Source organism: Rhineura floridana, chromosome 18 (assembly GCF_030035675.1).
Source record: "Rhineura floridana isolate rRhiFlo1 chromosome 18, rRhiFlo1.hap2, whole genome shotgun sequence".
Classification (NCBI taxonomy): domain Eukaryota; kingdom Metazoa; phylum Chordata; class Lepidosauria; order Squamata; family Rhineuridae; genus Rhineura; species Rhineura floridana.
Genome location: NC_084497.1, coordinates 24,651,757 through 24,668,183, shown reverse-complemented (window position 1 = coordinate 24,668,183; position 16,427 = coordinate 24,651,757). Strand labels below are relative to the sequence as shown.

Below are 16,427 nucleotides of genomic sequence, written 5' to 3'. Positions count from 1 at the left end.
ACTGGTATGCTTCAGTTCCAGGGGGCAGGGAACTTCAGGCCCTGGGGGAGGGCTGATGAATGCGGCCCCCCAGGCCTCATCTGGCCCTCGGGACTCTACCTCACCAGCCCTGCTTTGCCCCCTCCTGGTGTGTTTTTACCTGACTGGAATGTGCCTTTCAACTGTGATAATGCCTCTCGCTTGCCTGCGAGGAGAGACCCATGTGTGTGTGGAAACACCTTGAGCTATTGCATGGCTGGAATGGACCCTACTGTACAAAGGTAAGACTCATGTCAGTTGCTCCACCCACTTCTGCTTCTGGCCCCGCCCACCTTTAGCATCCGGGAAAGGTTCCCCATTAGGGAATGTGGCCCTTGAGCTGAAGAAGGTTTCACCACTCTTGCTGTAGTGGTGTATCACATGGGAGTTGGAGTCCAAGAACAACAGGAGGGCCAAAGGTTCCCTACGCCCGATGCATGCAAAATAAAGAGGAAATCGCACAAATGTGCTTCATGTATACAAGTTGCAGCATTTGGATCACCAGTGCAGATTTTCGGGGGCATGATGGAGGTTAAAGCCCGCAGGGCCAGCTCACTTTTAATTTTGGACGCTATTTGTATATCGCCACTGATACTTCAGCAAGAATTTCCCAGCCATTGACGGCTTTTTTTCTCCCAAGCGCTCTTACTCTGTGGGATCGACCCGGCCAGCATCATCGTAGTGCAGTTCCAATTAGGTTTCTGCAGCGAGCGTTCAGTTTAGTGCAATATTTATTACGCATTGCATCCCGCTGTTCCTTCAGAGAGGCCTTGGTGAGTGCGCGTTTAGTATTTTCCTGCCTCATCCTTGCATCAGCACAAGGGTGGTTAGACTTGAGAGCAAACTGTTGGCCAGATGTTAACCCAGCGACCATTGTGGCTGAGCGAGGATTTGAACGTGGGCCTCCTTGGTCCAGCAGTCTTATTCGTTAGCTGAAAGAAATTGCCGGCCCAGCATTGGCTTCAGATCTGGGGGCGAGGAGTCCCCTTATGTATCGCCAAAAGAGAAGAGAGGATTTGCATAGCAGCGCCTTAGGCCAATATATACTTGTACATTGGGATAGCCAGTGTGGGTGCCCTCCAGGTGCAGAAATGATTGATTTTAAATAGCGCTACAGTGCGGCTTGGAAGATGGTCACCTGGTGACTTGTGTGTGCCTGCTCAGTCTCCTGTCAGGGGGTTAACTGTCGATGGGCAACTCCATCAACAGTTTGTCTTTATAAATTAAATTTGTCTTTATAAACCAGATGCGGCCTTCAAATAGCAGGCTGTGTCCTCTGTAAAGCAGGGCACATGGCCACCCTAGGTCTGGGCCTTTGGTGTGGTGGACTAGGCCCATCTTGTCACTGTGGCCACTGCACATTAGTTTGCCTTCTCCCTAAGAACTTGAGAGGAGCCCCACTGGATCAGGCCAGTCTAGTCCAGCATTCATTTCCCACAGCGGCCAATTGGATGGCTCCACAAAGCCCTGAGGCAGGGCACAAAGGCAGCCACCCGTCCCTCACTTGGAACTCGTAAGAACATCAGAAGAGTCCCTCTGGATGAGGCCACTGTTCTCACAATGGCCAACCAGATGCCCCAGTGGGAAGACCCCCCAAGCAGGACCCTCTGAGGGCAACCTCACCTCTCCCCACGTGTGACTCCCAGCGACTGGTATTCAGGAGCATTTGGAGGCAGTGGAGGGGTGAGCGTCACCGTCATGGACAGTAGGGCCCTCTAGGCCCAATCCGCACCATTTTCCAGAGGCCAAGGTGAGCAGGCTGCAACAGCAAGGAAGTGCAGAAAAGCGCAGCCGGGGGACCGAATCGCAAGTGGGTAGAGTGTGGTTGCGCTCAGGTCCCGCTTGTGGGTTTCTTACTGGGGCATCTGGTCGGTCGCTGTGAGAACCACATAGGCCTTTGACCTGATCCAGCCGCCAGGCTTATCTTAATGTCTGCAAGTCGGCAGCGGGCTCCCAGCTAAGTTGTGGGGTTCAGCAAATGCCTGCTGCTGCTGCCCCCGGTCCTGTTTTGCGTCACAGGTGCACAAAGTCTCATACAAGATTAAGATGACGACCCGGAGTCCCTTAACGATAAACCAGAACAGGGATTTGATGTTTATTTTCCCCAATAGCCCCAGTACGGTTCCATTTTACAGTAACGCAGGGCTGTGAACCGCAGCATAGCAAAAGGAGTTGCCTTTAAAGCCAAGGAGAGTGACTCCCTCTCCGTCAATGGCACTTTTCCTTTTTACTGCGCAGTTAAGTGAGCCTCATATGGCACCTGCAGCTAAGTTAGAAACCAGCCGCCGGCAGATCTGCCGCTCTAAGGCTTCTCTGGCTGTGCCTCTTCTCCTGCTGCAACGTGGCAGATCTTCTTCAAATTAGAAAGCAGCCGAGCGAGCCCGGTTGTGTCCCATAAATAAAAAATGACCGGGGGCTGAGGGGGGGAGACTCCCTTGCCGGCCAGGCTCTTGCCTTCACCCTAGTGCCATCCACTCGGCTGCCGCAGAGCTCGGAGTGCATTAAAGAGAAGCGGCTTGGCACTTTCACCAGTTTCCTTAACGAGCCGCCGTGCCGAGAGATGAATGAAATCTCCGCTCTGCTCCAGCATGCGCTGCCACCGGGGAGCTGTCCTCCTTCAAACAGGCTTCGTTTTATAGCAGCTGGGGAAAGGGAGGGCCATCTGTTGGTTAATTTCCACCTTTCTTACCCCGAGTCCCCCCCCCTCTTAATGCGATTCTTCACAAAAGCGGCACAGGAGCAAGCTTGAATCCCCACTGGCAGCCCCCGCTGCAAACAGATGATGAGGTTTTTAAGCTGGGCTGCCTCATTTTGCTTGGCCGAATCCTCTGGAAATACTGCTGGGGGCCGGGGGGGAGGGCGTTTTTAGAGATTGAACATTTGCAGGTCGACCTTTTGAGGCTTGTTAACTCGGCCTTGCAAACAGCCTCCTCTTGACTGCACCGGATCTGTGGCAGCGCTGCATATTAAAACCTCATTCCCACTGTGGGTCCCGTTGGCGAAGCAGGAAAATAAAGTTGTGAAGAGCAACTCGTTAAAACAGGGTGTGGGGGAACCTTTTCCAGCCCTAGGGGGCCACATTCCACTGGTGGGCAGGGCCAGAGGCAAAAGTGGGCGGTGAATGCAAGCTGCGCCTTTTGCACACCAGTTTCTACACCTGCTCCTCTCTGTCTGCCATTCCATGTGAGCAAGAGGCATTGTTGGGGTTCAAGGATGCATTCCAGTCAGGCCAAACAACTCAAGGAGGGTGCAAAGCGGGGTGGGGAGAGTCCCGAGGGCCAGACAGTGATGCCTGGAGGGCTGCGTACGGCTTACCGTCCCTTAAAGTGGAAATGGCTGAGAGGTGCGACCAGAGACGATCTCCAAAATCAGGATGACTCTTAACCGCCCGTGCTGGCTGTCAGGCCTCGCACAAGGAGAGCTTCTTTAAAGAACACGGGGAGGGGGACGTCACGCAATGTTGGAGCGCATGCTTTGTGTGCAGAAAAGTCCTGGGGTTAAGCTCCAGCAGTTCCCACTTAAAAGGTTCCAGTAGCAAGCAGTGGGAAAGGCCTTGGTCTTGAAGAGAGAGGCCACAGCGCAGTGGTGGAACATCTGCCTGGCATGCAGAAGGTGTCAGGTTCCGTCCGCAGCGGCATTTCTAGGCAGACCTGAAAGAACACACCTTGCCTGAGACCCTGGAGAGAGCCTCTGCCAGCCAGTGTAGACAGCACTGAGCTAGATGAAACAACAGTCTGGCTCGGTCCAGGGCAGCTTCCCAAGTTCCTGCCTTCAATTCTGGGGAGTCGCTGGTAGTCAGAGCAGGGTAGGAAGGGACTGAATGTGACCTTGTGATAAGGCAGCTCCCTGCGATCCTAAGCAGTCTGTGCCGTTTTAATTCAAACCGTGCCAGAGCGTGTGCAACGAAACTTGCTCTTCCTTTTGGTCCGTCCGATGTAGCCGCGGTCATCAGACCTAGTGGAGACTCCCCGGCAGCCCTGACCATTGGGCATGCTGGCTGCGGCTGATTGGAACTGGGACTCGCTGTGACATCTGGAGGGCCACAACTTGCCCGTGGCTAATTTTAAAGGCTTTATTTCCACCCCCTACCCCACAATAACTTCCTTTATTTTTGTGTCTCAGACTTAAATTCTAGGGAACAGGAGACGTGTCAGCCTGTACATGTGATCAACGTGGACATTCAGGATAATCACGAGGAAGCCACGTTGGGAGCGTTCCTTATCTGCGAACTATGTCAGTGTGTAAGTATTTTTTTTATAAAAAAAACCTTGCCCCCACTTTGGGGCAACCGATGGTGGATTTTTAATGTGGCTGTTTTTGAACACAAGAAGACCTCCAACTGCTAACCCCGTTCCCCCCCACGCCGGATCAGATCAGGTCCTCCTGCTGCTGAGAAGCCTCTGTGGGAGCTCGCAGGCAGGATGTGACAGTAGCACTTCCTCTCCCTGTCATTCTGTACTTGTTGTCCAGAGATATACTACCCCTGAACATGGTGGTTCCATTCTCATTTAGCCACAGAGAGGTCCATCTAAGCCAGCATTCTTGCAGCTGTTGTCTCTCTCTCTCTCAAGCACACACACATGTAGTGACTAATTCAGAAGTGCAGGGTCCTTCATGACAGTCATGCCACCCCCACTCACGGCCGCACCCCTCACTTGCTGCTTCTCCATTGCTGTCTCCACACTCCTCATTCCTTCCCCTGCAACAACGGACATCCCTAGGAGCCAGTCTGCATGAGTTAGCTACTCAGAAGAGTCTTCTCAGTGGCTGACACCCTCCCCTTTCATGCAGATTGGCTCCTTGGATTCTGGAGACATAGGGACCCTGCTCTCAAAACAGTAAGAGGTCTAAAAAAAAACCCACCCCGAGACACCAGACAACTACACCCCTTGCTCACACAGACATTCTCTCTTGTGTACTGTCTTAGCACATGTGCACTAAGATGTAAAGATGCCCGGGGGGCGCCTGAGGGCCGCATTCCCTGAGGGCCGCATGCCAGTGGTGGGTTGGACGAGAAGGTCAAACAGTGCGTGGAACAACGGCTGCAGCTCTTAACCTCTCCTCCGCCGAAGCCAGCAAGCAGCACAGTCACAGTCCAGGGATGTTTTCCAGCCAGGCAAAATCACTTGAGCAGGGTGCGAGTCAGGGGCACATTAGAGGGTGTGGCTCAGGGCGAGTCCTGAAGGCCACATAGAGAGGCGTGGAGGGGACACATTTGGCCCCCGGGCCTGAGGTTCCCTCACCCCTGCTATAGACTCTGCAGGGAGAATGTAGGGCAAAGCAGGTCCCGCCCTTCCAACGCCAGTGCCCAAGACGCTTGGGCCGCAACGCTTCCCTTTTCAAAAGCAGGTTGGGGGACCTTCCGGGTCCCTCCGGATGTCGCAGAACTACAGCTCCCATGGGCCCCGGCAAATGTGGCCTGACAGCCAAGGAGGATGGGAGTGGCAGTTCCGCACCGTCTGGGAGGGCCAAAGGTTCCCCACCCCGGCTCGAAAGCGTCGCGTGGTCTGAGCACAATCTGAGCGAAGATTGGCCGCCGTCGTGGCCTTCATCTGACACACCTTCCGGCGTGAAGTAGGATTTGTCACCTTAACTCCTTCCCTAACGCTGAACACAGTCAAGGTGTCACCTCTGCTGTGGAAAGAAGATAAAGTTGTTTTTTTTAAGTGGGTCAATGAGCCTGGGACAGACTTGGGATCCTCTCCGCAGAGTCCCCCTCCTGCCAAAATTAGGCCACTCCGCCTGCATCTGAATGAGCTAGCGAGCTCACTGTCAGGGCAGCGTGCGCCTCATTGGCTCAAACATCAGATGGGAGGGTTCTGCTTTCGTTCACATGGATGTTTTTTTTAATATGCACAGAGCAAGTCCTTATTTATTTATTATTTCATTTACATCCCACCTTTCTTCCAAAGAGCGCAAGGTGGCGGACAAGCACATTTCTCCTCCTCCTGAGGTTAGTCTCACAACAACCCTGTGAGGTAGGCCAGGCTGAGAGGTAGTGGGTGACCTTGGCCCAGTCACTGTCTCTCAGCCGAACCTACCTCACAGGGCTGTTGTGAGGATAAAATCGGAAGGGGGAGGACCATGTTCATGCGCCGCCTTGAGCTCCTTGGAGGAGGAGTGTTGGGATGTAAATGAAATAAATAGATATTTATAGGCCCAGCACTGGATTCAACCCTTTGTACACTTGTGTGTTTTCTTTTTTCAATTGGACAGACGGTCGCAGCCCTGCTTTTTCAAAATAATTACACCCGCCTTTTCTTTCCTTTCCTTTCTTTTGGTCTGCCTGCTTCCAGATACAGCATACGGAAGATATGGAAAACGAAATAGATGAGCTGTTACAAGAATTCGAAGAGAAAAGTGGAAGGACTTTTCTGCACACGGTCTGCTTTTATTAAAAGCACGCCTGTCTCTTCCTCTTAGGCCTTACTGCAGATGAAAGAAGCATGTGTTGGTTCCGATTCCACTGGACTTTTTTCTCCCAACCTTTTGGAGCAGCGAACTTAACGGCCTCTTTCATTGTTGCTGTTGAATTTCTCCCCACCCGCCCCAAGTTCCGGCGTGTGCGCATGTATGTCTGTATGTGTGTGCGTTTTGTTTTGTTTTAGTTTCTAAATGTTTCTGGGGATGTTTCTGTACAGAAACACAAGCAAACGTTGCGTATAAAATAAAAGAAAGTCTATACATAAAACGCTGCTTTATTTAAAAGATTTTTTTTAAAAAAATGACGATTTTTGTTTAACTCTTCCCCATTTCCTCTCTTCCCCCCCCTTCCTTCAGATATCCTACTTTAATTGTTATAAGTAGGGTTTTAATTATAAAGAGACTATTTGCAGATGATATTTATATTTTCAACTGCGAAGATCTTATGTGAATTTCAGTTGTCTTTTTTTGTTTGCGGGGGGCACAGGAGGAAGGTGTTTTTCTTTTAATGCAACAGAACTGAACGGCTGGGATATGCAAGTGTGAATGGGACGATTAATATCTGTATAATATTAGGAATGCCATTGGACCTGTCCAATAAATAGAAATTGCTCGGTTTCTGTCCTGTTTCTTGCTTATATACAAATTATCGTTTATTTGTATGACGTCTTTCCATAGTTAAACATGCTTGGTTTATAACATCAAAAGATTGGCATAATGCGCTCTTAACAATTACAAAAATATAACAAACTTTAAGTAGTCATACACAGTAAGTGAAAACATCTCAATAGACATACAGTATATAATATGCAATATATATCTGTCTTAGATAATATAGATATATATAAGGGTATAATATTTATATTATCTAAGACAGTGGTTCTCAAACTTTTTTTGCCCACTGATCACTTGAATAATGCTTGATGGTCTAGGCGGACCACTTTTTCTGCCTGTTGTAGCAATTTTCATGCCTCGTGCTAGATGCTTGTTCTTGTATTTCTTGTATTGTATTTTGACTTATTACAGTTTGCAGTTTGAGAATCAAAACAAGCAATAAAAATGCAATTTGAATCACAGACTAGTAGTAGAGCTGTAAGGGTCCTGTAAGGCCATGCAGACCAACCCTCGGCTCAATACAGGAATCCACTTTAACGCATCCCCGACAGGTGGCTGTCCAAGCTACCTCTTGAATGCCTCCAGTGTTGGAGAGCCCACCACCTCCCTAGGTCGTTGGTTCCACTGTTGTACTGTTCTAACACTTAGGATGTTTTTTTTCCTGATGTTCAGCCGAAATCTGGCTTCCTGTAACTTGAGCCCATTATTCTGTGTCCTGCACTCTGGGACGATTGAGAAGAGATCCTGGCCCTATTAATTAAACATGAATGCCGCGGACCACCTGAAAGAAGCTCATGGACCACAGTTTGGGAATCCCTGATCTAAGATACGTAGACATGCATGCATACACCCCCCTAATGGGGGTGTGGTGCTTTGCAGGCGATGGGAGTCAACATCCCTCTTGTTTGGTGTGTGTGAATTATGCGTATACAATCATCCCTCTACTACCAAGCTAGATGACTTGTGCCAACTAGTAATGAAAGACGAATGCAAGAGAAGGTTTTCTAGATACGACTCAGAAATGCAGGAAGGTGCTTCGTACTTGTCAGACCCTTGGCTCACCTAGTTCAGGGGTTGAGAACCTCAGGCCTGAGTGCCAAATGTGGCCCTTCAGGCCTCTCTCTGCCCACTTTTGCCTCTGGCCCTGCCCTCCGTTGGCACGTGCCTTCAGAAGGTTGCCCAGAAAGGATTTGTTCCACTCGGAAGCTCCCAATTGGAGTTCCTGATTGCAGTGGATCCCTCCAACGAGTGGCAGAGAAAGTGGTGCGAGATTCTTGCAGCCATGGTCTGTGGCTGCAAAAGAATAGGATCTGGAGATCACTTTGAGTACGCTCCCAGGAGTGTACCAGCTGGATCCAGTTTCCCACCACTGATCTAGCCCGATATTGCCCACCCTGACTGGAAGCAGCTCTCCTGTCTCAGACGAAGAGAGGACTTTCTCACCTGCAACCAGATTCTTTTAACCAGAGACTCTGGGGGCTGAACCTGGGGCCTTGTGCTATGCCCTCACCCCCACCTCCGAGGACTGTATGCACAAAGCCTTCCTGTGGACTCTTTCCCCATACCTGGATCAGTCCATCCAATTCACACAGAGAGGGAGGGCACACAAACTTCGCTTTTCCCAAGGAGGCTAAAGTTGGATCCAGCAGAATTAATCTGGCCCTTGAAAAGCACAACAGAGCTGAAAGAGGAAAGATGGCACCCTTCCAACTTCCTCCTTCAACTCAATGTACTTCTCACAGGAGAAGAAGATAACCATGCGCATCATCTCCTGACCAAGCCAGCTGTGTGTGTTGGGAGGCTGTACAGAAGCTTTATGGGTGACAGGGAAAGACCTCAAGGGCACTATTGCGCCCATGACCACCACGTTGGTGACCCCTGGTGTCGTTGGTCATAAGTCAGCAATGTGTCTGAAACAAGTGATAGGCTATGTGTTTCGACCATGTGATGGAACGTAATAAGATGCTGAATGCAGCAGCAGCAACAAAAATCATAGTAACTGTCCCCATAGTAACAGATCACATTTTTCTTTTCTTTTTGCAAAATTGCAGTGTGTTTTGGCTGCAGCAGGTTTGAAATCAGGCCAAGCCTCCTGTTGAGTGGGAGCAGAGGAGTTCAGGAGGTTGTCTGTTGTGGATCTGAGGACAGGGGATGATGCCCAGCTGTGCCTCTGGCCTAGGGCTAATAGGGTTAGGAAAGAGCGAAAGGTCTGGATCCAAGCTAAAAATCGCCCCACTCCTAAAGCTGAGATTTTAGTTGCCCTCCTGCGTAGGAGTTGGACCTTCAGCTCAGACTCTGAAGGATGATAAGGAATCGAGGAAGCTGTCTTATACATAGTCTGACCCTTGGGACATCTAGCTCAGTACTGCCTGCACTGACTGGCAGTGGCTCTCCAGGGTTTCAGGCAGAAGTCTCTCAGTCCTACCTGGCCCGGTTGTTGTTTTATGTGACAGAAGTAATTGAGTAATAGCTTAGATTTAGTGGACATGTGGGCTACACCCAGCCCTCCAAAGTTTTTTGTGCCCCCCATTTGTTGATTTTTTTAAAAAAATGTTTGATGAATTTATTGTTAACTGACTACTCCCTGATGTTGCCTACTGTTGTGCCAAAAGGATTTTTTTTTTAATGTGGTCTTCCAAGACTTCCCCTCCTAAAATGTACTTACTCCCAGCGTTCCTGTTTTCTCAGGGACAGACCCTATTTCTCTGTTCCTGTTTGTCCTCATTTTGGCTTTTGGGGAGATCTTGGAGGTCTCTCCCTTTTGTACAGGTGTCTGCATGCCCATACAGGCCCAGAATTCTGGTGTCTGTTAACAACCTTGGCTAGGTCTCAAGAAGGTAAATTTTGGTGGGGCAGCTATGTATTTGCAGACAGGACGCCCCGGATGAACTGTTTATTGAGCATTCATCCTGATTTCCTTGTGCAAAACTTACACGGAATTTAGACAGAGGGCTCTTCCAGATGCCCTTTTTTATTGCACATTTGTGATGATTTGCGCTCACGATGCGATCAGGGCAGTTATATGCGATCCGGCTTTCAACACTGCAGGTGTATTGCTTTGTTTCCAAACAGTGCATGTCCCATAACTTCCACAAATGTTCCGAGGTAGATGTTTGTGTGTGTGTGTGTGTGTGTGTCCCGCTTTCGTTGAGCGCTAGTGCAAGAGTGCCCTTCCAGATGGCAACAATGCCATAATGTTGGGGAACTATCGCAGAACAACTAATAAAGCGGAATGATATGCGCATGGTCCAGTATATATCCACCACTAATGCACGATTATTGCGTCAATGACATGTTGCAGAAGAGACCTGCAAAACAAAACCAGTCTGGAAGAGCTCTACACCTCTTCATTGAGCCTTTGTTCTGATTTTTTGTGGGGTGGGGCAGGAAAGCTATATGATAATGAGCATCCTGATTTGCTTGTGCAGTGTTAGCATCTGAAAAAAGCGGGGAGTGGGTTTGTTGCACTACAGTGTTTTAAGCCACCTTCATTGTGCAAACCTACATTTCTGGTCTGTGCTTAAATCTCTCCTGCAAAATGCTGACAGTCTGAGGGTGACCTCCTCCCCCCATCTCTCTCACTCATTCATGCACAAGCCTCTTCTAAGACTCTGGGTTGTCTCCAGTGTTAGTCGTACCCAGAGTAGACCCACTGAAATCAATAAACATGTACAATCCCCAAAGCCTGTTGGGTTGAAGATTATGTATATTGATCGGGAGATGTGCACAATTACCTCTTCATGGGCAGTTTGTGTGCATGCTCTCCTATCTATCTGAGGATAAGCGTCACAAATGCTTTTGATTATAATTCCTACTCAGAGTAGACCCACTGCAATTAATGAACACAACTGGGTCTATTCATTTCAGCAGGTCTAGTCTGAGTAACACTTGATTGGCTATCACCCAATGAGGCCTGTCATTTCAAAAACAAAGCAAGCCTGCATGTTTCAGAAATAGTGTTGTCAGTCAACCCCTACAGAAACGTATTGACATTTAACAGATAGATTTAATTGAGTGCTTGAAGTAAAACTCATCCATTTATGTCAGGTTTGCAGCCTTTATGATGATTATGATAGCCTTTTTTGTTATTGATTCATAGCAGATTCTGCCACGCACAGGCACCCGATCAAGAGATGCCCTGACCTTGGAACATTTCAAGGTCAAAAGTCCCTCCAACGCCAACAAAGAGCTTTCAGAATAAATCTGAGAGTGGGAGAGGTGGGCATAAAGTGATGAGGCATCCCAATTTGTTGCAAGAACATGGCAACACTCCATAAACTTAATGGATTATGCTGTGGCAGGGAGGAAGAGGAGTGTACAGTGGACAATTACATGCATACATTTTTTGTGAAATCCACATATCCCTTTGAGCTCCTAGAACTTTACCGTAGTCCGTGAAGTACATGGGCCAGAGTTTTCGGTGTGGGCAGTTTTTGAAAGGGCTCGTCTAGGGCAGGAGTCCTCAACGTGGCACCCACAGATGCCAAAGCGCTCGTCAGTACCTTGTATCATTGTCTCCCTTCTAGTGATTCTCAGCAACTGGTATTCAGAGGTCTCTAACAGTGGAGGGAGAGCACAGCAATCCTGGATGGTAGCCATTGATAGCCTTATCCTCCCTGGATTTGTCTAAGCCTCTTTTAAAGTTGGTGGCCATCACTGCCTCTTGTGGGAGTGAGTTCCATTGTTTTAACTATGCGCTAGAAGCACTTCCTTTCATCTGTCCTGAATCGTCCAACATTCAGGTTCATGGGATGTCGATGAGTTCGGGTGTTATGGGAGAGGGAGGAAAACTTTTCTCTATCCATGTTTTTCACACCCTGCATAATTTTACATACCTCTCTCAGGTCTCCCCTTACTCACCTTTTCTTTAAACTAAAAAGCCCATGATGTCATGCCCCACAGCAGCCGTTTTGTGGCATGCCACACCTCCACAGCAGCCATTTTGTGATACACCTGGCACATTTTTTCTTAAAAAAAAAAGCAAAGCAGTATTGAAATGTGGAGAACTGAATTTAAGATTTATTCATTATTATTTCTTTATTGGATTTATATCCTGCCCTTCCTACCAGTAGGAGCCCAGGGCGGTGAGCTTGGAAAAATAAGGAAATGAGAGAAACCAAACTTGACAGATTTGTCCATTTCTAGTCTGACCTCCGTGGCGCAGTGTGGTAAGCGGCGGTAACGCAGCCGAAGCTCTGCTCACGGCCGGAGTTCGATTCCAACAGAAGGAGGAAGTTGAATCTCCGGTAAAGGGGGTCGAGGTCCACTCAGCCTTCCATCCATCCGTGGTCGGTAAAATGAGTACCCGGCATACGCTGGAGGGTAAAGAAAGGCCGGGGACGGAACTGGCAATCCCACCCCATCTATACGGTCTGCCTAGTAAACGTCGCAAGACGTCACCCTAAGAGTCGGAAACGACTCACACTACAAGTGCGGGGACACCTTCACCTTTGCCTTTAGTCTGACCTGGTATAAGGCAGCTTTTTACATGCCAGAATTAGGAGAAATAGGAAGTGTTCAGTTCACCTAATGGGTGGAGGGGGAATAATATGGGAGAGAGTTGGCACAGAATTTTGATTCCCTGGATGCAGATTTTGGGTGTGTTTGTTTGGCTTCCCATCAGTGGAATGCTCTCCCCAGTGAGGTCCACCTGACACCTTCTTTGACATTTTTGTAGCACCAGGTAAAGCTTATCTCCCCCCCCCAGGCATTTAATAGACTGAGATGATGTTGTTTTGTGATTGATGTGTTGCCGAAGCATCCTATGGCTGTATGGGAGGGGTGGTTATTGTTTGTTTTTCATTGTGTGCTATATCTCTTTTGTTTTTAAATATGTTGCAAGTTGCTTGGATACCTGCAGGTAACAAGCAACTTTTCTTCTTATTCTTATTCTTCTTTGTCTTCGTCATCGTCATCAGTGGAGACTGGTGGCTCAGATCTCAATGGGGCAGTGATCCCTCCCTGGGTTCTAGTTTGAACTTTCCAGGAGCTGTCCAAGGTGAGGAACCTAATATGGGAATCTTTTTCAGCGCCTTAGATAGCTCCTTGAAAGCAGGTTTCAGCACTTTGGACAGCTCCTTGAAAAGTTCCTTTTTTCAGTACCTTGTACAAGTCCGTGAAAGTTGACACTAAAACCTGGAGCGGATTCACTGCCCCACTGACATTGGCACCACCAGTCTCCACTGATAACAACAATCACATTCCAGCTTCCACACAAAATCCTGCCTTTGAGGAGAGATTTTATTAGGAGAGGCAGAAAGAACTGGGCATGTTTAGCACTGAGAAGAGAAGACTGAGGGAAGATATGATAACACTCTTCAAGCACTTGAAAGGTTGTCACACAGAGGAGGGCCAGGATCTCTTCTCAATCGTCCCAAAGTGCAGGGCATGGAAGAATAGGCTCAAGTTGGACAAAGCCAGAGTTCATCTGAACATCAGGAAAAACTTCCTAACTGTTAGAGCAGTATATCAATGGAACCAATGACCTAGGGAGGTAGTGGGCTCTCCAACGCTGGAGATGTTCAAGAGGCTGCTGGACAGCCGTCTGTCGCAGATGCTTTAAGCTGGATTCCTGCATTAAGCAGGGGGTTGGACTTAATGACCTTATAGGCCCCTTCCAACTCTACTGTTCTATGATTCTATGAAGACCTTTCTGCTCTAATGACACATTCTTGATCTCCATGGTTCTTTCCCAATTTGGGCTCGCAACCAGGGCCTCTTGGCAAGCTCTCTCCAGACAATCCTCATGTGATCTCTAGTGGTAGTTTAAGGACAGAAGATGCCTCATCCTGACCTACCATTCCCTCCTGCGTTTTCCAAGGCTGCAGCTGATAGTGTCTCCTATACTTGACTATAGTTCCTGATAGCTGGGTCTACTCTGAGCGAGCAGAACTAGTACTGGACACAACTCCTTGAGTGCCCACTAGATGGTGATGATGATGATGATCCTTGTGGGATTTCAGCACTCAAAAGAGTTGTATCCAGTACTAGTACTCCTCACTCAGAGTAGACCCAATGAAGTTAAGGAACATGACTAGCTTTATTAATTCCAGTGGCTTGAAATCTGAGTGCCGAAATCCTGTGAGGGCTATTTATTTATTTATCTATTAATTAATTAATTAATTAATTAATATTATGCTCTACTGTGAGCAGAACTTTGCTAGAAACAAAATATCTCTTGATCAGGGACTGAATCTTAATTCAGAACAGGAGTGGGGGTCTCTCAGCGTCCCAAAAGCGACCAGCAGAGGGTGCCCGTGAGAGCAATAGCTGATAGCAATCGAACTTCTCAGCCATATGGGGAGAAAGGCTGGCCAGGTCCCCTCTGAAAGGTTCAGGTGTGCTTGCTTTCCATTTGCACTCAGATCCTCACCTTTGCAATGGAGAGCTTCCCTCTGGCGGAGGAAGAAAAGAGCCTCTTCCCCCTAAAAGAGACCCCCCCTTTCCTCAAAAGCCCCCTCCCCCTCTCACAAATGTTCTCCCTTGTCGGGTACCCTACCTGTTCACCCTCTTCAACAACAGCAGCCACACAAAACCAGCCCTTCCTTGCAGCTAGATCCCTTTTTTGCCGGGGGGGGGGAGAAGGAGGAGAGAGGGCTGGAGTGGTCACTCCGGTCCCTAAGTGAGAGGGATTTGAAGGAAGCCTCCTCCCCAACAGGGATTTCCAGGGCAAGACCGGAGAGAGGTGTGGTGGTTTTTCGGATGCCGCCGGCACCCAAGCAGAGATGCTAAGAGAGGAGGAAGAGAATGACTCCAAATTTGATCAAGCACCATTTTGATTAAAGGAGGAGGGGGGGGGATTGTGCAGGCAGAGAAGGGAATCTATTAAACACAGAGACAGGATCTGCAGCGTTGGTGGTTTTTTTTTTTAATTATTGTAATTATTATTTCTTTTCCCTCTTCCTCAGTTTAAGCAAGGAGTCTTTAAGATGGAACGGCGCCACCTCAAATAGGTAAAAAAAGAAGCTTTCTGTATGCAAAGGGGTGGGAGGGAAGGGGAGAGTGCGAAAGCGAGGGGGGGGCTTGTTAATTTCCTGGGGTGAAATCGACCAGACCCAATTCCAGCCTCTTTTCCCAAGCAGCGAAAGCACCCCCCTTTAAAAAAAAAAATCCAAAGGAGGGTGGAATCCGCCCTGTCGTCCCTCATCTTAAATTCCCTGGGCTGGGCGGGGCTGGATTGTTGCGGGGGGGGGAGACGGCTGGGAGAAGGGAAGGGCTATGATGATTTTTAAAAAACTGATTTGGAGAATCTCTCAGGCTGACTCCTTTAGAAAGCGCTTGTGCCTCTACGTGTGCGTGTGTTGAATTGTTAACCCCCCTCCCGTTTCTCCCTCCCCCCCTTAAAACATTTTTAAAGCCATCTCACTGATATGCATGGTGCAGAAGGCATTCTTCCAGGTTCAATGTCACCCAGACGGGGGTTGGATGGGGAGGGAAGAGATATAGAGAGAGGTGAGAGATGGAAAGTGGGGTGGGGGTGATGGAGAGAGTGCAGCTTCCAAAATCCATCCCCGGGTCACGTTTGGAGCCCCCCCCGCTACGGAAACAGACACATACACACACAGGCGAGAAGATCCCAGAGGCTGGCTCTGATTCTGCCTTCCCGGGTGGTGTGCGCTTTTTCCCTCCCCGCCAGGGGCTTCCCCCCCTCCTCCTTCCCAGCAAATGGAACGAGGGAGCAAGCGGCTCTCTTGTGCAAGGACTCCAGCATCATGACGCCAGTCGATGCCCACGACCACCTTATCCTGCTGACAGCTTCCTTCACCCATTTTCCCCCTTGCTAAGAGGAGAAAGGGGGGAATCAGACACGGGAAAGCATTTTTTTTAAAAAATAATATATTTTTTTCTTCCTCCTGTTCCTTTGTGCCACTCGCTGTCCCCAAAGGACGGGGTTTTTTTACCTTTTTAGTTCTGAGGGTGGGCGAGCGAGGAGGCGAGGAGGATGCCTTTATGCCTCCGAGTGTCTTCTGAATGGCCCCCAAAGCACCACCCTCTCCTCTTCCTGATTTCTCACACTCTGTTTCCCTGTGCATGTTGGATTTTTGTTGGGGGGTGGGGGTGGGTGTTTTTGGGTGTTTTGGAAATCTCTCTCTCTGTTTTATTTCTTATTTTTGGACTGGATCCATTTCTCTCTCCCTGGTGATGTGCTCCGGCAGCGCGGTGCTGTGATGTGGTGGACCTTTCCGCGGTGCGGGTTCAAGGCATCGCCTGATTTGCCCTAGGAATCTCTCCATCTCTGGATTACATCTATAGTTTGGACTAATCCAGGGAAAGGGAAGGAGAGAGGGTGAAGCGACCCCCCCTCACCCCCCCAAAAAGACCCACCCAGAAGGATCCCTCTTGGATGCAAAAATAGGAGAGCACATTTGTGT

General features: G+C 48.9%; 1 protein-coding gene across 1 annotated transcript in view; it reads left to right on the top strand.

The window, feature by feature from the left end:
* The window catches only part of SSU72 (SSU72 homolog, RNA polymerase II CTD phosphatase), a 53,600-nt gene extending 46,541 nt beyond the window's left edge, over positions 1-7,059 (top strand). Inside the window, exons 4-5 of the mRNA XM_061600644.1 lie at positions 4,141-4,259; positions 6,315-7,059. Coding sequence (XP_061456628.1) covers positions 4,141-4,259; positions 6,315-6,416 — 221 coding nt within the window. The 3' untranslated portion in view covers positions 6,417-7,059. The remainder of the gene's footprint in view (positions 1-4,140; positions 4,260-6,314) is intronic.
* Positions 7,060-16,427: the final 9,368 nt, after the last annotated feature.